This window comes from Microcaecilia unicolor, chromosome 3 (genome assembly GCF_901765095.1).
Source record: "Microcaecilia unicolor chromosome 3, aMicUni1.1, whole genome shotgun sequence".
Classification (NCBI taxonomy): domain Eukaryota; kingdom Metazoa; phylum Chordata; class Amphibia; order Gymnophiona; family Siphonopidae; genus Microcaecilia; species Microcaecilia unicolor.
The window spans coordinates 345,604,085-345,626,203 of record NC_044033.1 but is presented as its reverse complement, the minus strand read 5'-3'; the positions used below and the strand labels follow the sequence as shown (position 1 = coordinate 345,626,203).

Here is a 22,119-nt window from a genome sequence, read left to right as displayed (position 1 = left end):
AATGCTGCTAATTGATTAGCACCCAATTATTGGTGCTAATTGGCACGTTATTCAATTGTGCACGTAAATTGGGTGAGCGCCCAAATTTGTGCATGCAATTTTAAGAGCCATTTATAGAATTTCAGGGTATGTGAGTAAGTGTTGGACATGCCCATACTCCTCCCCTTTGCACTTACATGCTAAGTGAGCCGAATGCTAAAGGTGCAGAATACCACTTCAGTGCCCAACTAGGGCTTAAACATGTAACTGTAATTTTTGCACACAATTCCTAGAATTCTATAACTTGTGTGTGCACTCACTGCATTAAATATAGACGCCCAAGTTAAAGAATGAGAGGTTATTGAGTCTTAGCTAGATCACATAATGTGGATGAACTTAATGCCATCTACTGAAATGGCATCAATTGGTCTGGGAACACTATAGCGAACATAGGTTATAGAATAGTATAGTGGCATAGGCAGATGGTTTATTTAGGGTGGGCATGAGCCCAGAGTGGGTGTGCACAAAATTTCATGCCCCCCCCCCCCCCCCCCACACACACACACACACACATTCAAAATAGAAATACCTGAGCTGGAGGGGATCCCCAAGCTCCACCAACCACAGACCTCCTCCTGGCTAGAACTCTGGCTGGGAGGAGGTCTTCAGCTGGTGGGGCTTAGGGATCCCCACCAACTACACCAGGGAGCATTGTAAGCTCTTTTGAGCAGGGACTGTCTTTCTTCATGTTCAATTGTAAAGCGCTGCGTACGACTGGTAGCGCTATATAAGTGATTTATAGTAGTAGTAGTAGTAGCATCAATTTTGGTGGGCCTGAGTTCCTCACTGTCTTTTTAATGATATGACGGTAAAATTATGTATCATACCTGATAATTTTCTTTCCCTTAATCATAGCCGATCAATCCATAGTATGTTCTCTATCTCCACCTGCTGGTAGATGGACACAACCCACCAGTCTACGGATTGATCGGCTCGATGATAGGGAACTACAGTTGAAAATGGCAAATTGTTGTATAAAAATCATACAAACGGTATCCCCCTTATACCAGACAAAAAATTCAAACAGTAAAAACAAAGTTCAACATGCTAAGACAACAATCAAATATTTACATGTGAGAAAAGTATCCTCAGATAAACCTTTCTCCCAAAATGGACCCAAATTTCAAGGAGTTTAGTGAATTCTTAATATTCAGCTAGATATACGTACATGACTTTTTACTAACTAAGCTGCCATTTTAGAAAGGTGCTACTTATATTTGGCATCATGCAGAGATTTAAAAGGTGTCTTCTGGCTGCAGACTGGATGGTCCTTCAAAGTAAATGTATATTCCATATTTCAAAATGGTAATACACATACCTTGAAAAATTTCCGTTGGCGTTTACACCTGCAAACAGTCACCCATAATCCATAGCTAACTTGGCAGTTGGACCTGGGATTTGGAGGGATGCCTGGCGGGAGGACATGGTGTTTACCTCTCTGACATTCAAAACCACCTCCCTATGAAAAAACGTTTGCAGGATGGTTCCCTAATTAACTTCTCTTGTACACATATGCTTACAAAATCTGCCAGTTATAGGTATAAGTAGTAAAATTATGTCTTACATGTATATGTAGTACTACTTGTACGTAGAAACCCCTACTTAAGGCGCTCTTTTTATGAACGCATTCATTATAAAATGGTATTTGCGCCTCTTTGGCAGTGCTGTACAGTATGTATTCTATAAAAGGTTATGCGTTTATCAGGCTTCTTATAAAAAGTACAGAACTAAAGATCTAGGTACGAAAAACAGAAGACCTATACAAAGTTATCCTTCATGCTTCACAATCACATACTCAGCTTTCCCTAGCAGCACAACCCACAAAGCTCTAGAGGCTGCATTTCACCTTGTCCAGTGTTTCAGGATAGTCTCCAGTCTATGCAACTCCTTGGCCACCTTGTTGGTGTTGTTTAACCAGTGCTCGCCTAGTTGATTCAGTTGGCTTTCTAATTCCGAACAGCTGATAGACAGCAGCAGTCTCTTCCCATCATTCAGCACCTGGTACAGTTTGGGCTGATACTCTGTCAGACTGGATTTCAAATGCTGTAAATGAAGAAGGAAGTTACGGGTCAAACTATGAGCTGCTCACTGTCCCACTCTTGAAGGGAGACTCCCAATTACACAGTCAAATTTGATAGGGGCTGTCAGTGCTTGAAACTTGTAAATATCCCCTGATTCTAGCACATATCAATAGGTAATAGCAGACACATCTCCCTAGTTTCTCTCTCTCTCTCTGGGGAGCACCACACAATTACTATATTAACAGATAGACTGGATTTCTAATTATGTAGGTGGTTTCTTGCACTCTTAATATCTGGTCCTGTTCCACTCTTTGGAATAGCAATATCCTTTCTTTACAATTCTAGGGCTCCAATAGATGAGGGTAAAAACAAACAACCCCCCCCCCCCCCCACACACACACACAAATTACTTAGCAGTAGCAAGTGTTCTCCATGAACAGCAGGATACAAGTCCTCACCCACAACATGGGTGACATCACATGGGAATCCACAAAGGAAAGTTTCTCCAGTTTAATATTAGAAGCTTTAAAGTTGCAGCAGTGCATACGCATGCCACTTCCCACCTGCCGCTGTCGCATGGCACCACCTCAGTCTATTTATTCAGCTTGAGTAAAATACAAATTATAATTCTTTGGGGAGCTGGATGGATATGTAACGACTCGTATCCTGCTGTCTATAGACAACACCTATTATACGTAATTAACTTGGCGTCCTCAGAGTATTGACTCCCTAGCTAAAGGCTATGGATATATATGGCAGTACACAGCGATTTACAGGAATAATATGGGGTTGGATGGATAAGGGATGGGATTTGATATACTGCCTTTCTGTGGTTACAATCAAAGCAGTTTATATATCTATATACAGGTACTTAATTTGTACCTGGGGCAATGGAGGGTTAAGTGACTTTCCCAGAGTCACAAGGAGCTGCAGTGGGAATTGAACTTGCCCCCCCCCCCCCCCGGTTCTCAGGCTATTCCTCCATGCAATATCCTAGGCTTATCTTCTAGGAATACATTATTACCTTTTTAAAATACAGAATACATATATACCTCTAAGGTTTTACTCTTTAGTATTTACACCGGCCTTGAATCACGTATAACTCAAGGTTAACCTCTCTTTTGGACCTGCAGCTTGGAGGCGTGCTCAAGGCAGGAGTTGTAATTACCTCTCCAATGTAATTACACTCCGTGGGGAATGTAATTAGCCATTCTCGTATATGCAGGCTCACAAAGTTCACCATTTATATGTGTATACACATGGAAGTTGTCAAATCAAATCTTGGATGTGTATGTAGTGCTAACTCTATGGATAAATTGCCTACTAATGCTGCTGTCTTTCTGAGCATGTTCATTTATAAAATAGCCTCGTGTTGTGCTTTATGTATTTTACTAAAGGCTCCACACTTGCCAAACCTTTAAAAACTATGCAGAAGATTCTTTTTTTTTCCCTAATTTTACTTGATCGTAATTTGTACTTTTAGACTCTTCTAGAAGTAAGCAAAACAGAGACTAGAGCACTTGGCCATGCTGTGTGAATTTGTTTCAATCGTTTATGACCTTTTTTTTCTGCTTGTGTATGTGACTGAAGTGAGGAGTTGGCATTAAGAAGTAAACACCTTTGCTGATTGCTGCAGTAAGTGTGCATTTCAGTCAACTGTTGAAGCACTTCCTTAACGTGACTTGTGAAAAGAGTTACAAGTCAAGCTTTTCAACCCTCTGTTTGGCATCCATGTGGAAACTGGTATGTTTCCTTTAAAGGACATAGCAGACAGCATGCTCTGTGCTTTCTGAACATGCAGAATGAAGGATCTTTAAAGATCTCACCTACCAACCTGGTAAAGAGTAATCCGGTCAGTGAGCCTTTCATCAGATTCTTCCACCAAGCCCACCACAGGGATGCTGCTTTCAACACCCTCCAGCTGTCTACTGAGCTCTTGAATGTCCTCATCCAGATGTGTCCACGTCTAAACAGGAAACATATGGAAACAATGTCTAGATATTCTTCTTTAATACAAAAACAGACTTAAAGGCTATTTTCAAAAGCTATCAACCTATATAAAAGAACTTTTTGAAAACTGCCCACCCTGTATGTAGGTAAAAGTAAAAATGAAGGCAGGTAAAGACCATATGGCCTATCCAGTCTGCCCATCTATGGCATCTACTCTCTCTATCATTCCCTTAGAGACCCTATGACACTTTTCCTAAACTCTCTTGATAATGTTTTCGTCTCCACCACTTCCACTGGAAGGCTGTTCCACAAATTCACCACCCTTTGAAAATTCCCTCTCCCTTCTATGGGGAAAATAGGTGCAGCACTAGGGTGGGGCAGGGCAAGTACAACCATGTGGCGGTTTGTTGTAGTTTTTTTTTTTTTTTTTTTCAAATTCCACATACCTACCTTCCAATGTGCAGTTTGAACTTGCAAACTTTGAAGGTACACAGATATCTGGTGTTACCTACTGAGAGGCATTTCCCAAGGGAAACTGCATGGAACTTCCTTTTGAAAATCAACTTGCAGGCCTACAGGCCTTACAAAGGGCAGCACAAATGTTTTCTGAAAAGTATTTAAAAAAAATATATGTTACAAACTACTATACTCCCCTCTCACCTCTAGAATGTACTCCAGCTCCACACCCCTCTTATGGGCTTGCTTCAGCACTGCTGCTGCCTGGTCCATTAGCTCTGAATGTGATTGGTTTTCCTTTAAGAGGACAAAGCTGCTTATCTTCCTGAAGAGTGTTTCTGTCAGGATCATGTGAGATTCCAGCCCCTGGAAATATTCCTGAAATTTGTCCAAAAAAAATAACCTGATCAATGATATATGATTACACTATGAAAATCACAAAACAAGAGGCATGGTTTCAAATTTCAGCTCATATCTGAAACCATACTCCATCATGCATTTATATCCATGATTTCACTCAGGGTTACCTTTACGATTTCAAGGAGCTTGGAGAAAATGGGAATTATGAGGCCTTTCATATTGAGGTTACACATTACTAACTACAGATCAGCAAAGAATAAAAGAATATAAATATGTAATAAAATGTTTAATATTTAGGAGAGTGGACAAGATCATTAAAGTATGATATTAAATTTGTCTACAATGATATTAGAGTATCTACATTAAACTTAAGGGCCCTTTTACTAAAATGTAGTAAACTTTTGCACTTTCTGCACAGTAAGTGTCCAAATTAATTCATGGTATAAGTGCCAAACCTGTGTGGTAACTGTCAGGGGCATTCCCAGTATTCTACCATACAGTTAATGTACAGAAAAATGCTATCTGCAACAGTGAAAATGCACAGAGCAGAGGTAATTCTATAAGGAGCCATCTAGATTTAGATGGCAAGTACATGCAGAAGTGTAGTCATTTATGTGCATATATGAACACATTTGTGTGTAAATGAGCAGTTTCTGGCTAAACGGCATTCTGTAAGTATGTACCAAGGAGAAATTAGGTCTTACCTGTTAATTTTCTCTCTTTTAGGCTTTCAGATCAGTTAAGACACTTGGATTATGCATGTCTACCAGGAGATGGAGACTGAGAACACTGACTATGAATACTGTATAAAACCCCTGTGCAGTTGCCAGCCAGCCAGTAATTTTCTAACAAAGCAGATGAATGGACCAGAAAAACTCCTGTCCTTTGCAACAAACTCAGCATCACACCACCATGTTCTTCTGCCTCAAGACTGCAAACCGTCTGCTGCAATCTTGCCTCCAAAACTGTTTCTGGTTTGTTTGTTTTTTAATATATATCAGTGTGTATTTTTTAACAAAAAAGGTGCCGGTACTCAAATGCTAGGCCACCTTTTAGGAGTGGCGTGATCACTGAAGGCCCCACCCCACAATAGCCAGGCCCCCTGCAACCACTCATAAAATCTATGACAAGAAAGAATTGGTGTGTAGAGCCTGAGCTCTATCATTAAAACTTGGATTCCATGAGTCAATTTTAGCAGACAATGGAAAAGGTGCTGGTACTCAGTACCGCCAAGTACCCCCTCAAAAAAAGCCCTGATATATTTATTTAATGTTTGTTTAAAACCAGGAGATAGAGAGAAACCACAGCAACAGACTGCAAGAACTGAACCCCAACTTCACACCAAAAACAACCTGGAAATAACGACGCAGAACAGTGGCAGAAATATATGGAAGACCTCCCCCGAATTCACACAGTAATCTCTTCCAAAATTCAGGCAGGCCCTTGACTTGTATGGAAGGCCTAAAGGAAAGAAAATTAACAGGTAAAACCTCATTTCTCATTCCTTAGCAACCATTCAGACCAGTGAAAACACCTAGGAAGTATCAAAGCAGTAACCTCAAGAGCAGGACCCTCTGAAACAGGATGCAAAAACCCTGGCACCCAATGCTGCATAATGTTTAACAAGAGTGCAGGGAAGTTCACATAGCCACCCTACAAATATCCAAGGACAGAATCACACTGCTTTCTACCCACGGCAAAGCCATGCCTCTAATTGAGTGGGCATTGAGGATAGAAGGGGCTGAACTCCCTTTAAGAAGATAGACAGAAGCAATAGCTTCTTTAATCCTCCTTGCTATGGAGGCCTTAGATGCCGCCGTGCCTTTTTTTGGACCCCTGAACTAGAGAATGACACAGGGACAAAGTTTGTCTCCATCCCTGCCCCGTCCCAGTGGGTTCTGTCCCCGTGTCATTCCCTACCCTGAACAACACGAACAATCTGACCTGTGAAAATCTTTGGTCCAACATAGGTACTCCATCAACACCCACCAAACATCCAGGTGAGCCAGATAGCACTGATCCCTATTGCCTGACATATTCCCTAACACCAGCGGAGAAACAGACTGATTAACATGAAAGACTGACACGACCTTAGGTACAAATGAGTGCACTGCCCTCAGGGTGACCTTCTCTTTCAAAACACTAGAAATGGTGCCCTACAGACAAGACCTGAAGTTATGAAATCCTACGCACAGAAGAAATTGCGACCAAGAAAACTGTCTTCAAAGTCAAATCCTTCAGCATGGAGAAGGCCAAAAGCTCGAAGGGTGAAGAGACCAATGCCTCCGACACCATGTTGAGATCCCAAGGAGGCACCAAAGGATGTCAGGCTGGGGGCCTTATGAGCTTCCCCCCCCCCCCCCATGCAGAAAACAGACCACATCTGGAAGGGACGCCAAGGACATGCTGTCGACTGAAACTAAAAAACAAGCTAAGGCCGCCAACTGCGCTTTAAGGGATGACATGGCCAAATCCTTGTCAAAACCCTCTTGAAGGAAGTCTAATAGCTTCACCACAGATGCCCCAAAAGAGAACAAACCCTTCTCCTAGCACAAAGCCTCAAACAGATGCCATACATGCATATAAGCCAGAGAAAGAGACGTTTATGCGACCATGGTATGGCAGAGATCATCTTGGATGAGAATCCTTTCCTCTGCAAGCACGTCCTCTCAAGAACCAAGCTATAAGCAAGAATGAAGACGGGTTAGGTAATGGTGCCAGCCCTTCCCTCAGCTGACCTACCATCCCTCACAGGCACAGCGGGTTGTCCACAGTCACGCACACCAGATCCCCGTACCAAGGATGACAAGGCCAATGTAGCGCTATCATAATCACCAGGCCAGGATGGTACCCTATCCACTGGACAATCCGACCCACTAAGTGGCCACGGATGATACACATACAACAGAGCTTTCTCTGGCCATGAAAGAATCAGCTCATCATTCCCTTCCAATTGCACTTCCCTCTAGCAACTGAAAAATCGAGGGACTTGACCACTGCGTGCTGTTGCCATCAAATTCAGCACCAGAAGGCCCCAACAATGCACCATTTGGTTGAACACCTTGCACGACAGGGACCATTCTCCGGAGTCCAATGTATGTCTGGTGAAAAAATCTGCCTGCTTGTTGTCCGAGCCACATGAGCTGCCGACAGATGTAACACATGAGCCTCTGCGCAACGAAGAAAGGCGGAAGCCTCTTCCGTCACCTGATGGCTTCTCAGGCTGCCCTGCCAACTGACATATGTTGGGCAGTTAGATGGATCGCTCTGTTCGCTTCCTCCTGCAACCAATGGCCCTGGGCCCAGGCAGCCAAGATGTACAGCGGCAGTGGTGGGCGGCGGAGGGGGGCAGCATGGTGGCAGAGGGGGTAGCGGCACAGCAGTGACCAAAATGTGCCCCCCCCCCCACACCTTAGGCTCTGGCTCCTTCCAACCTCGAGGTCTGGCTACGCCTCTGGCACCCAGCACCAAACAAATTCCAACTGTGGGGCAGTGAGCTGCCCAAATACTCACAAAGATTCTAGGAGAATGCCAATAAGTGGTTTCACTTTTTGTTTCTCTTTTCTTTTTTTTTTTCCAGCTTTATTCAAACACCTTGCAGATGGAGGAGGAAACAGACATTCAAGACACCCAGCAAGGCTGGAGCTAAGGCACACAAGATACCCAAGAGGGAAGCTCGCTTGTGGGGGGAGGGACCAAGTCTTCAAGGTATAACATACTCGGGGGAATTAGGTGGCCCCTTGGACCAACACCCCTGTAGCAATGAGTCAGAGACAAAGGGCTTTTTTTTTTTTTTAATCAAGGAAACATGCCCTGAAGCTCACGAGGGCAAAAGTTCTCAAAAAAACAAAAAATAAATCCCCAGGGACCATACCCCATGCCTATCAGACCCGTAAGACTGCACAGGCTGCTCGTCCACTATCTTCTGGCTGACTGGCAACTGCACAGGGGTTTTATACAGTATTCAGAGTGAGTGCTCTCAGTTTCCATCTTCTGGTAGGCGTGCATAACCCAAGAGTCTCGACTGGTCTGGATGGTTGCTAAGGAATACTCCAGTTTGAGTGAAGCGCAGGCATGGGCACACAATTACACACATATATTCTGGTTGATATTCAAAATGATTTAACTGGCCTGAAATGACCGATGACCAGTTAAATCATTTGTTCGGGGCTATCTGCTAATTTTCAGCATCACTTATCCATTTATCACCACTGAAAATTAGCAGTTAATGCCTAAGCGAAAGCTGGCTATTTTGGAGGCGTTCCAGGGGTGGCGTCAGCACATGGCTGATTAAGTGCTGATGTTCAGCACTTAATTGGCCAGGGTAACCACAGAAATGGGATTGCATAAAACACAGTCCTATCTTTATGTGGCAACCCATGGCCGGTTAAGTTCTGAACTGCAACTTAACTAGCCACGAGTTAGACAACACCACACAAAGCGGATATTCAATACCGAAGCCTGAACATTGCCCAGCATTGAATATCCAAGAATATTGCCGGCAGTGGTCAGCCGGATGCTCACCGCCACCAGACGAATTTTGACCCCATTATATTTAATATAATCAATAAAGTAAGGTGCGCCAAACACAGCAAAAGTGACACAAAAAGGTAGAAGCCAGACGATGTTCAACATGTAAGTAGTTTATTAAAGCATCCAATGACTCAATATGAGCCGTGTTTCAGCCACAAAGGCCTGTTTCAGGAGTCTTCTGTTGGATGTTGCTTAACTCACTAGCTTTCCAAATATAGCCATGGATAATATCACACTTTTGCACTTGGTCAAGAGTTCTGCGTTTGCATATGGGTGATACTATCTAGTATTCAATATAGAAAAGTAGGGATATATTTTTCTTTAAAGAACAGGCTCTCCAAATAGGTGTATTCTTGGTACCCAAAAATAGGAACACATTTATAGAATTACCCAGACTACATGTTAACATGTTCATTCCATGCTCATAACCTATTTTCTACCTTATAAGAGGCCTTGCAGTTTGCACTTGATTAGTACATGTTGTCATGCCAGTCTGCTAACGGTTACTCTGGCCATGCAATAAGTTACTATGCACTAATTCATCAGCTAACTGCTTAGTACACATTAGTAAAAGGACTCCTTAGAGAATAGATTTTCTGTTAATGCATTACTAATGCTCACTACTGTCTTACAGTGACAAAAAAATGCATATCTGATTCCCTGAGATCCCATGGACATTTACAGAAATCATTGGCTCCATTTTTACCTTATGCTTATCTAGAAGCATCTGAACTTCTTCTTTAGAAGTAACTATCATTTTTTGGTCTCCTGCCATCTTTTCCTGCCCCGTCTCGATCAGGTCTGCCAAGTCCTGCAGGGCTCGCTCATACTGACTCTTCAGAGCCAGACTTTGATTTAATCCACTGCGTCGAGAGCCAATTATCATCATCAGCTCATCATACATGTCCTTAAAAAGGAAGCAAAGTTAGTCTCTATATTATATATGGTTTGCATGTCTCTAAACCACCTTCTTTGAATATTAAAATATTCTCAGGAGTTTCACTCAGGTGCTACAAAACCTCCATAGGGGTAGCCGTAAATTAGTCTGTCAGCAAACATACAGAGGCTGACAACACCTTAAAGAAGAACCCATTTATTGACTCCCAGGCTTTAGAGAACAACGTATACTTATGATTAAGTGGACGCTTGTCCTCAAAAGCTCATGCCTCATTGTTGGTCTATAACGTTTACCAACCTTTTATCATTTCAGATGCTGAAGATTTTTTTCCTGGTCCATATTAATATGTTCTGAATATGCCAACATTAAAAGAATTACAGTAACATTTTAAATCTGAAAATATACTCCCCATCTTGGATGTACTGAAAGATAGTATGTCATACAATTACAAATGGAGGTACAAATTCAAATGTAGAAAAGGAAAATTTGGTCTTACCTGCTAATATTCTTTCCAAGAGTCCAACCAGAAAAGTCCAGAATGCATGGGTTATGCTTCTCAGCCAGCAGATGGAGACAGAGACCAAAGCGCTGTGAGCTCTGCACTATAACCATGCAGCCACAGCTGAGCAGTATTCCTGTAGACCAGCCAAACAAACATAACCCCTCACAAAGACATAGAGGAGTTTAGAACTTAAATATAATTTCTGGGACAACTTAAGAAGGCTGCAGGTCTTCTGCATAGTGTATACCAGATCAGAAATTAAAGCAGAGTAACCAATAAGGATCCCAGTTTTAAATCTGCAGGGCCGGTCTCTGGACTGTTTTGGTTGCACTCAAGAAAAGAAAATTAGCAGGTAAGACTATATTTTTCCTTTCATTCCATCCTAACCAGATCAGTCCAAAATGCATGGGATATAACAAAACAATCCTTACTGAGTGGGAAGAAGACACTCCTGCTGCCAAAACTCCAGCTCCATCTTCCCTAAATGTACATCTAACTTGTACAATTTGGCAAAGAAGTGTAAATAAGACAACATAGCAGCTATACAAATCTCTCCCAGGCAGCCTGAGTGAGACTCAGCCCAAGAAGTTGCCATCCTTGTGGTCAAATGAGCCTTGAGACCTTAAGAATCTTCTCAACTTTTGAGAATATAGGCTGAAGCAATGATTCCCTCAGCCAAGCAAAAGTAGCTGCTTTCTTTGAACCGGCAAGGAAGGCAAACCAACAATAAGATTTAAAGAAATCATTTGTTACTTCTAAGTAACATAATAAAACTCAACATCTAAACATTTGAGAACTTTGAACTTATCCACCCAATATTCCTGTTGAAAAAAAGAGAGTAATACGACCTCTTAATTCATATGGAAAACAAACATCACTTTAGGAACAAAAGAAGGAAAGGTGCAAATTGATACTCTGCTTCCATAAAATGCAGAAATAAGTCATGATAGGAAAAGGCCTGCAATTCTGAAATTCTTCTAGCCAAGCAAATGGCAACCAAGAATACCAATTTCAAGGCGAGATCCTTTAAAGAAATCTTATTCAGAGGTTCAAAATGTGAAGCTGTCAAGGCCTGCAAAACTTAATTAAGATTCCAAGATGGCACAATAGGAAATAACAGTGGACACAAATGTGTCACTCTTTTAAGAAGAACGTAACATCAATATGAGAACTAACAAACAATCCCTCCGACCATCTCCAATAACAAGCCAACCCTGCCACTTGTCCTTTTAAGGAGATTAAAGTAAGACCTTCCTTCAATCAGTCCTGCAAAAATGATACAATTTGGGCCACCAACTCTCAAAATGTAGACAAATCTCTCTCAGAACATCAGGCCTCAAAGACATCCAAACTATTTACATCCCAGGCATGACCATTCAATGGCTGTAAGACAAAGATGAAATGGCTCGTCCATGATTATTCTTGAGGAATCTTCTGCTTTTCCCCCTATCTGTAAGTAAACTAGGTTCACATACCAAAGACACCTTGGCTAGTCCAGAGCTAATAAGATCACCAACTTGGGATGAGATACTATGTTGTGTAACACATAGCCCAACAACGACCACAAAAGAAAGATGTATATGTCCACTTACAGCCTTTCTGCAGACCTGAGGATCCCTGTTCCTTCCTTTCAAGTGAAAAAAATAAAAAAGAGAAATTTTTGCATTCAGACTGGAAGCTATGAACCTCACTGACAAACTCCCTGACAGCCATGGCAAAATGCCACTCTCAACAATTCCCACTTTCCTGAGTCTAGTGTGTACTTGCTCAGAAAATCTATTTGCACATATGACACCTGCTATGTGTGATGCCGGCAATGCTTGAAAATATCATTTGGCTTATCTGAAGAGAATGGTTGCTTCCCTGGCCACTTGACTCTTTGATCCTCATTGATAACTGACATAAAGCTACTGTTGTTGTGGCATTGTTCAAAAAAAATTCAAACTGCCCTTCCCTGGACTAAAAGTTGAAAGTCTTACCGCACTGTCTAGATAGCATTGGTTTCCAAATGTGTGATGAACAAGTCACTTTGGCCACATCCAATGACCCTGAGCCAGCTATTCTATACAGTAAGCTCCTCAACTAGGAAAACTGGTATCTGTCGTAATTACCATCCAAGTGGCGCCATCAGAGACATCTCTCTTGAAAAATTCAGACCTCCCCTCTCCCCTGATATACAGCCAGCGGCAGGCAGTGCAGTTAGCTGCCACTGCTGACCCCAGATATTCAATGCCAAGCCATTTCTGGTGACTAGCATTGAATATCTGGTTTTTTTTTGGCCAGCTCTAACTTAACCAGCTATGTGAACATTCAGTGCTGGTCGGTTAAGTTAACAGCGGGCAAAGATAGGACTGCTATTTATTCAGTCTAATTTGCCTGGTAAACTTAGCTAGCCAGCGCTTGAATATTTGCGCATAGCTGGCTATATCACGCAATATAGCTGGTTAACGGCTGAATATATGCTGAATATTATTAGCACTTAGCCGGCTAAGCACTATTTAACCGGCTAGGAGCCATTACTGGTCAGTTAAATAATGATGAATATCGGGCCCAGAGAACAGCTATTTCATGCTGGCCTTGATTCCTGACAACCACGGGAGCCAAACACTTTATGAATGATACTGAGGAGACTAACAAGTCAGAAGAGATGACTGCAGAGGCTGAGCTCAAGCCCACCGCACAAAATCCAGGGTTGCAGCCATGGACCCTAGCACTTAAAGCCGGGACCAAGGCACTTTCTGATCCATAAGGGTCAAAATCAGAGCATGAAGCTTACAGATCTTTTGACTGGGCTAGAACACTTTCCCTAGGCAGTGTCACGGTCGTCAAACATCCGTGCCTTGCTCGTCAGTGCCCTATGCCATCTAGACCCATTAGAGTTACCTGCAGTTCTAGCTAGTGACCTGTGGGGTCACTGTTGAGTGGTGAAAGCCAAGCTGGTGTTGTCACCAGTGCTGAGCCCTTCTTAAGCTGACTTCTGTGTGCACTCAGGGTTCTGAAAATGATCCCTGATTGAGCTCAGGCCTGCCTGAGGCTCTGCTAGTTCCATCTGCTGTTTCATTGTCAGGCCATGGCCTGAAGCATTGCTGAAGCTTTCTCCTTCTTGCTCTGTTCCAATGAAGGCTGCTTCCAAGTCTTGGGAGCTTTCAGCTCAGGTACTTCAGAGACCGTTATTGATTTGTTTGCCTTGGGAGCAGTTGGCTCAGGTACTTCAGAGACTGTTATTGATTTGCTTGCTTGAGAGCACTCGGCTCAGGTACTTCAGAGACTGATTGTTTCAACATGAGACTATTTTGAGTTCCTTTGCTTTTCTGCTGCTCATCTCCGGCTCCTGAGAGAACTTGCCTCGGAGGTCCTGCGGCTTACATGAGAGTCCTGACAGAATGAACCTTTATCTGACTGCCAGCGGTCTCTCCGCTTCCAGCTAAGTGCTACTGTTTTCTGTTGCCCGCTAGGGCAGGCCTTTGACTGGTCCCTTGTGCTCTTATGTTTGCTTTTCTTGTACAGCTCGGCTGTCTTACTATTTGCCAATATCGTATGCTTAAGGTTTTGTTTTGCTTTAGCTAGTGTTAGGATGTGCAGCTAGGCTGCTTATTGTCCTCTCTTCTCTTACATTATTGCTGTGCCGTTCGTTTGCCTTTTGTTTTGTGTTTCTCTTGATGCCATTAAAGCTACCTTAGTTCACCTCCACTTGCAATCCAGTCCAGTTCTTTGGGATACTCTTGGGACTTCGTCTACCCAGAGGTGGTTGAGTGATCCTCATGCGGCCACCTCTGGGCCAAGGGCTCACAAACGTCACGGGCAGGTGTTGACTAGAGCTTCAAATATTCTATTGACCAAGAGGCTCCAACTTGCTCTTGGCAAGACTGATCACCTATCTCAGGGATTGTAGAAACTGAACTATTTAGGCCATTGCCAGAAGTCTCTTTGCTTTGACTTTGCTCTGATAATTGTCTAGGTACAGATGGACCAGGAGCCCTTCTCTACAAAACACTGCCACCACTACTACCTAGCAATATTGATCCGGGATGGAGAATCTCAGAAATCTGTGGTGTGGACCCCAGATGGGAATGTACAAACAAACTTCCTTGAGACTGAGAGCTATGAGAAACTATCCTATTTGCACCACTGAGCGTAAAGTCTCTGTCCTAAAATGGGGAATTCAGAGATTCCTGTTCACTCCTTTTAAGTCAAAAATTGGTTGAAAGGACCCTTCTTTCTTTAGAACTACCAAATAAATTGAATACCAATCCTACGCTCAGAGTTAGTAGTCAACACTGTGGCCTTCTTGGCAAGAGTCCAGAGGTCCCCGTGGTCTTTAAACCCTGGAAACATATTCTACAATTGAAGTAAAAAAGGACAAAGATCTGTTCTGCAGCCTTGAATGCTAAAAGGTAGCAGAATCCATGCGATACCTTGAGCAAGGATTGCGGGTGGGCCGGTGGAAGAACTCAGCCGGACAACAGGATATAAGCAAAGCTAAGTACTTGTTTATCTGAGTCCTAAGGCCTATTACTTCACAGGGTCAGGAACATAAGTTGGAAAACCTTCCTCCATTCAATAAGTACAATCTCAAGCAGGCCTCTGGCCACACTACCCACCCAACCACAGTCTGTGGCTGGTGGGACTTCCTCGCCTGTAAGCTCTTGGTTCTTCTCCAAGTCATATGTCTGCTCCAGCAGACATCAAAACACAGCTTGCAGGTCAAATAGAACAAGTGGCTTACCTCAGCCAGGTCATGATCACTGCACATCAGCAGGGGAACCCTTACACTACATGGCAGCTTCTCTCCTCCTAGAGCCTCTGTATCGGGGCCTCCCTACCTATTCAGCTTCAGGGCTTTTAGCGTCATCCTGATCTAAGCTCTGCCCCTTTGACTCAGTGGCTGCCTCAGCAGACTAGTGCCCCCTGCTGCAAGGAGGCTGAACTGCATTATCAATGACAGAGTGCTCTTCATACTATCCACTTCCTCACACACCAATAAACAAGACCCCCTATAATCCCACCTTCAAACCTCTAAATTTGCCCAAAGGCTATTTTAAATAAATAGGTCTTGCACTTTTCCCAAAACCAATATAATCTTTATAGTCCTAGACTTCTCCTGGTAACCAGTTCTTAAAGATCTGTTCCACACATGAGAAAGCCCATTTCTGAGTCTCAGTTAACAAAATACCTCCCACCCTTTTCTAGGGCATCCTGCTCAGAACATTGCAGACTACCCCCTGGTTTATATTCTTAACATAATTCACTATGGGGGTCTTTGACTAAAGCTTAGCTTGAGTCATCTGCAGGAGGGCCATCCTCAGAGATGGGCGCCCCCGTTTGAAAATGCCCCTCCACATAACTTTGTAAGTCTAAGCGCTTTGAAAATATGTCTCTCTGTGTTATGGTTTAGCAAGAGCTATCATGAGACCCTAACCAACCTATTTCCCCTTCTCAAGCATTCTTCATGCTCAACACATCTGACCACCCAACTTTGCATAACTCTTTGTATGAGTTCCGACCCAAACATGTTTCCATAAAAGCAGGATACCTTCTAAATAACAAAATTCAAATCAACAAGTCATCACCTGCCAAAATGGCTCATTGTTTTGGCAGACAAACCATACCTGAAGTTTAGACAGTTCTTGCATGGATGGTTGGTCAATCTGTAATTTGTCCCCACGTGTTTTTAATTCACTGATTCCTGCATCTAATTCCTTCAGGCTGTCTTCTGCTTGCAGAATAGCCTAGACAGAATTATATACTATGTTAACATAAATGACAGTACAAAAATGTCCAAATTTATTCATTCAATTTAATTTGCATCATCCAAAAAGCCTAAGGGTGAGTGCCATGGAAGTAAGAGCCCTCTCATCTTTTCTTGTGAAAAACTCTTTCAAACTAACAGCTAGAGTTATTAAAATGCACTACCACTATTACTATCTAGATCCCATTTTTAGGACCTGCAGTAAAATAGCATGCATAAGAGCATTAGCATGCACTAACCTGGTAGTTGGTACATATTAGTAACTCTAGTCACTAACTCTTTCAAACAATTTAATAAACCTGGAAAAGTTTAAAAGGTTCAGAAAAGCTTAAGTTGGACAAGATTAGAGAGGAAAATCAGCCTTACCAACCAAGACAAACATCTAGCTCTTCTTAAAGCTGTTGTAGAAAACTGTTTATAAAATGAAGATACTTACCTGTAGTAGGTATTCTCTGAAGACAGCAAGCTATCAATTCTCACATGTGGATGACAACATCCATGTCACCTGGTGCAGAACGCTTTTATAACATACTAAATCTTTTTGAGCATGTGGCAGCGCCCCCACCGCGGATGTGCAAGTGCCTTCCTGCCTGCCCACAAGAGCATGGGACCATCAGTATAGTAAAACAGCTATACAAGACAACTCCAAAGTGAGGTGGGATGGTATGTGAGGATTGATGGCCTGCTGTCCTCGGAGTATACCTACTACAAGTAAGTATCTTCACTTCTTCAGAGGACAAGCAGGCCAGACAATTCTCACATGTGGGAATTCCCGGCTCACTGAAAACAACAGTAGGACAACTGGAACTCGCAACAGAGAGTTCAAAATATTAATTAACCCGAAACAATATACAAACTGTAAGAGTACAGCCTGAAACAGAACAAACAGACTACTGCTCCTCCCACAGTTATCTGATAGGACAGACCTGCTTCCCTAAAATAATTTTTAGTAATAGTCACCTGAATTTGCTCCGTTGCTGGCCGTTCAACTCCTTCTGCCAGTTTCTGTAGTATTATATACTTGCTATCAGCCAGTGATGTAAATAGTAGCTTCAGATCATTCTAAGGAAGCAGAAAACACAGAGAAAGAAGAAGAACGCACACATGTTGACTTTCATTTTTAGAAAAAAAGTGATGTTTTATGTGGTATCAAATGATCCAATAAACTTGTTTGTTCAGATTTCCATGATTATCCGCACTGTGTATCTTCATCAAATTCCCAACACTATTGCAAGTGTTTTCACGGGAAGTTGCAATCTCTCTATAACGAAATGAGGGTCTCCTATTGGGGATTTGATGAGACACACAGTGCAGATTATTCATGGAAGAGTAGACAGATAAGTTTATCAGATAGATCCAATATCAAAATTTCATGATGGGTCATAGCTTTATAAATATTTAGGGCCCGATATTCATCGCTATTTAACCAGCTGGGAATAGCTAAGTGCTAACATCCAGCGCGAGATAGCTGGTTATCGCCGCTGAAAATTAGTGCATAGCAGTTAATTGGCTATATCACATGATATCTTTGCCCACTATTAACTTAACCGGCCAGCGTTGAATATTCACATAGCTGGGTACGTTACACTGGCCAAAAACCCTGCAGATATTCAATTCCAGTCACTGGAAATGGACCGGCATTGCCTGCCGCCGGCTGAATATTAGGTGGCTGAATATTAGCAAGGTGGCTAGAGACATACCTGCTGCTCTATGCATAATATGCAGATTACCTTCTGAACACCTAGGTTTAGGATTCTACTTGTCCTTCCATGAATATTAGGGGGTTAGTACTTGATTTTGGGAAGAGATCTATCTTGATACTGAAGTTGTGATACATTTTTATGCACAATGTGATGTTGGATTTTAAATAGGGCTTTTTGACTGATGACAGTAAGTGGTTTCTTTGGAACCTTTTTGGTTCAGTATGAGAGCCTTTTTTTCACCGAGGTTTTTTTTCTCAATTATTAATATATTTTTAATATACACTGTGGTGAATGTTATAGGGTGGAGCTCTTCCCTTGCAGTTTATTTGGAGCATACAGTATCAGCCCATTGGCCCCCTCAAATGACAATGGTCAAAGATAATGCATCTGGTACATTAAATATGGTTCTAATCTTCTACAAACTGCTTTGCAATATTACTGTACTCAGAAGCAATCATAAACTATACGCATCAAGAACCCCGATCCTTTATAATATTAAAGCCTGCCACATATTTACATTCTAAGGCAAATTAGATTATTCCTTAAAGCATTGCCAGGATAAAAGCATAAACCAGTTAACAACTGAGTTTCTCAAAGTTCTTATATAGTAACATATTAACAGATGGCAAATAAAGACCAATGTGGACCATCTGGTCTGCCTAGCAAGGTGGCTAGAGACACACCTGCTGCTCTATGCATAATATACAGATCACCTTCTGAACACCTAGGTTTAGGCTTCTACTTGTTCTTCCATGGAAATTACACCCCTCTGTGTCATTTGTTTTGCTTTGATCCCATCATCTTGTTAGACATGGATCCTCTGTGTTCATTTCACACCTTTACAAATTCTTTGGTAAAACCATGTTACTTCAGATCTTACAACCCATTTGATTCTATAAAGTTCACTATCCTTTCCTTCAGCAATATCTCCATGACTTTTCCCACCCCTGAGTTACTAGCTTGTAGTTTCCCATATCATCTCTGTTGCCACTTTTATGAAGAGGGACTACATCAGCCCTTCTCCAATTCAGTGGAACCTCTCCCATCTCCTAGAATCTGTTAAACACATCATTTAAAGGACCTGCCAGAACTTTTCGGAGCTCTCTTAGTATCCTAGGATATACCTCATCTAGCCCCATTGCTTTGTCCATTTTCAGTTTTTCAAATTGTTCATAAACACTTTCTTCTATGAATGGTGTGGTATCTATTTCATTCCCACATACAACTTTGTCAATCATATGCTGTTTTTCGCCAGAAGTTTCTTACACGAATACTAAACAGAAGTATTTGTTTAGCATTTCTGCTTTTTCCTCATCACTCTCCAAAAATCATTCCTCAGCCTTTAACCACACATTTCCCTTTGTCTGTGTGTCTTGACTACTTTATAAACCCAGTGGAGAAGGGACTGTTTTTATGTGTAGCTACATAAACCACTGCATGGTCTTAGTTTTGAAATGTGTGATACTATAGCTATTAATCCAATAGATGACATGTTTGAAAAGAGCTACAGGATGGGCATAGCACAATCTGCTGACCAACATTTCATGCTTTACATTTAAGGTCAATTTGAAGCAAACAAAAATGAAATACAGTGGGGGAAATAAGTATTTGATCCCTTGCTGATTTTGTAAGTTTGCCCACTGACAAAGACATGAGCAGCCCATAATTGAAGGGTAGGTTATTGGTAACAGTGAGAGATAGCACATCACAAATTAAATCCGGAAAATCACATTGTGGAAAGTATATGAATTTATTTGCATTCTGCAGAGGGAAATAAGTATTTAATCCCTCTGGCAAACAAGACCTAATACTTGGTGGCAAAACCCTTGTTGGCAAGCACAGCGGTCAGACGTCTTCTGTAGTTGATGATGAGGTTTGCACACATGTCAGGAGGAATTTTGGTCCACTCCTCTTTGCAGATCATCTCTAAATCATTAAGAGTTCTGGGCTGTCGCTTGGCAACTCGCAGCTTCAGCTCCCTCCATAAGTTTTCAATGGGATTAAGGTCTGGTGACTGGCTAGGCCACTCCATGACCCTAATGTGCTTCTTCCTGAGCCACTCCTTTGTTGCCTTGGCTGTATGTTTTGGGTCATTGTCGTGCTGGAAGACCCAGCCACGACCCATTTTTAAGGCCCTGGCGGAGGGAAGGAGGTTGTCACTCAGAATTGTACGGTACATGGCCCCATCCATTCTCCCATTGATGCGGTGAAGTAGTCCTGTGCCCTTAGCAGAGAAACACCCCCAAAACATAACATTTCCACCTCCATGCTTGACAGTGGGGACGGTGTTCTTTGGGTCATAGGCAGCATTTCTCTTCCTCCAAACACGGCGAGTTGAGTTCATGCCAAAGAGCTCAATTTTTGTCTCATCTGACCACAGCACCTTCTCCCAATCACTCTCGGCATCATCCAGGTGTTCACTGGCAAACTTCAGACGGGCCGTCACATGTGCCTTCCGGAGCAGGGGGACCTTGCGGGCACTGCAGGATTGCAATCCGTTATGTCGTAATGTGTTACCAATGGTTTTCGTGGTGACAGTGGTCCCAGCTGCCTTGAGATCATTGACAAGTTCCCCCCTTGTAGTTGTAGGCTGATTTCTAACCTTCCTCATGATCAAGGATACCCCACGAGGTGAGATTTTGCGTGGAGCCCCAGATCTTTGTCGATTGACAGTCATTTTGTACTTCTTCCATTTTCTTACTATGGCACCAACAGTTGTCTCCTTCTCGCCCAGCGTCTTACTGATGGTTTTGTAGCCCATTCCAGCCTTGTGCAGGTGTATGATCTTGTCCCTGACATCCTTAGACAGCTCCTTGCTCTTGGCCATTTTGTAGAGGTTAGAGTCTGACTGATTCACTGAGTCTGTGGACAGGTGTCTTTCATACAGGTGACCATTGCCGACAGCTGTCTGTCATGCAGGTAACGAGTTGATTTGGAGCATCTACCTGGTCTGTAGGGGCAAGATCTCTTACTGGTTGGTGGGGGATCAAATACTTATTTCCCTCTGCAGAATGCAAATAAATTCATATACTTTCCACAATGTGATTTTCCGGATTTAATTTGTGATGTGCTATCTCTCACTGTTAACAATAACCTACCCTTCAATTATGGGCTGCTCATGTCTTTGTCAGTGGGCAAACTTACAAAATCAGCAAGGGATCAAATACTTATTTCCCCCACTGTATGCTCACGGATTGTGTTTTTGTACAATACAATTACAGATTGAACAAATATCCTTAAGCATTTTTTTAGCACAGACCCCACAGTTCAAACAAAATGAGAGCAAAGAGAATACCTGAAAAGTTTTTAGTTGTTGGAGTCGGTCCTTCATCTGATGGCACCGCTGGTTCACTACCGATTCCAGTGAGTTCAGTCTCCCCAGCAGACAGCACATTGTGTCTTCAATCACCTCTTGGTTATCAGTGTTTGCAGGAAAGTTTTGGAAAAACAGATTTTTGTTCTTATCCATCTCTTCTGTCATCTCTTTAATATCTTTGGCAAGAACCTGGTATATGCAAAATACATATTTTCAAAATATATTTGAGAGCAGGAAACAAAAAGTAATTTTAAACCACCTGCTTTGATGAAAAGTGTGCATGCACTTTGCATGTTTTTCAAAGTAAAAGTATGTGCATATTTTCAGTTTAAAAATTATCACAGGGAAAGTTAGTGATTTAAACGGCCTAATATTATCCATTAAGTTATCAAAATTTATGGATAAGCAAACGATGTATTCGCTGACTGCCACTGAACATATAATTTGCTTTGAATATCAGTACCAGACTCTAACACTTGATATTTTATGCCTCTAGTTGGGAAGACTGAAGCAAGACTCCAGGAATGATTATTTTTAATTCTGCTAAAAATCATGTAACCATGCAAACTTTGAGCCATGTTTGAGGGCAATT

The 22,119-nt window shown here is 42.2% G+C and overlaps 1 protein-coding gene across 1 annotated transcript in view; it reads right to left on the bottom strand.

Moving 5' to 3' along the window:
• Window positions 1–22,119, bottom strand: part of SYNE1 (spectrin repeat containing nuclear envelope protein 1) — a 982,166-nt gene that overhangs the window by 228,215 nt on the left and 731,832 nt on the right. The window contains 7 exon segments of the mRNA XM_030198470.1: window positions 1,886–2,082; window positions 3,895–4,026; window positions 4,671–4,844; window positions 10,066–10,266; window positions 16,369–16,488; window positions 17,469–17,570; window positions 21,507–21,716. Of these exon segments, the coding sequence (XP_030054330.1) occupies window positions 1,886–2,082; window positions 3,895–4,026; window positions 4,671–4,844; window positions 10,066–10,266; window positions 16,369–16,488; window positions 17,469–17,570; window positions 21,507–21,716 (1,136 nt within the window).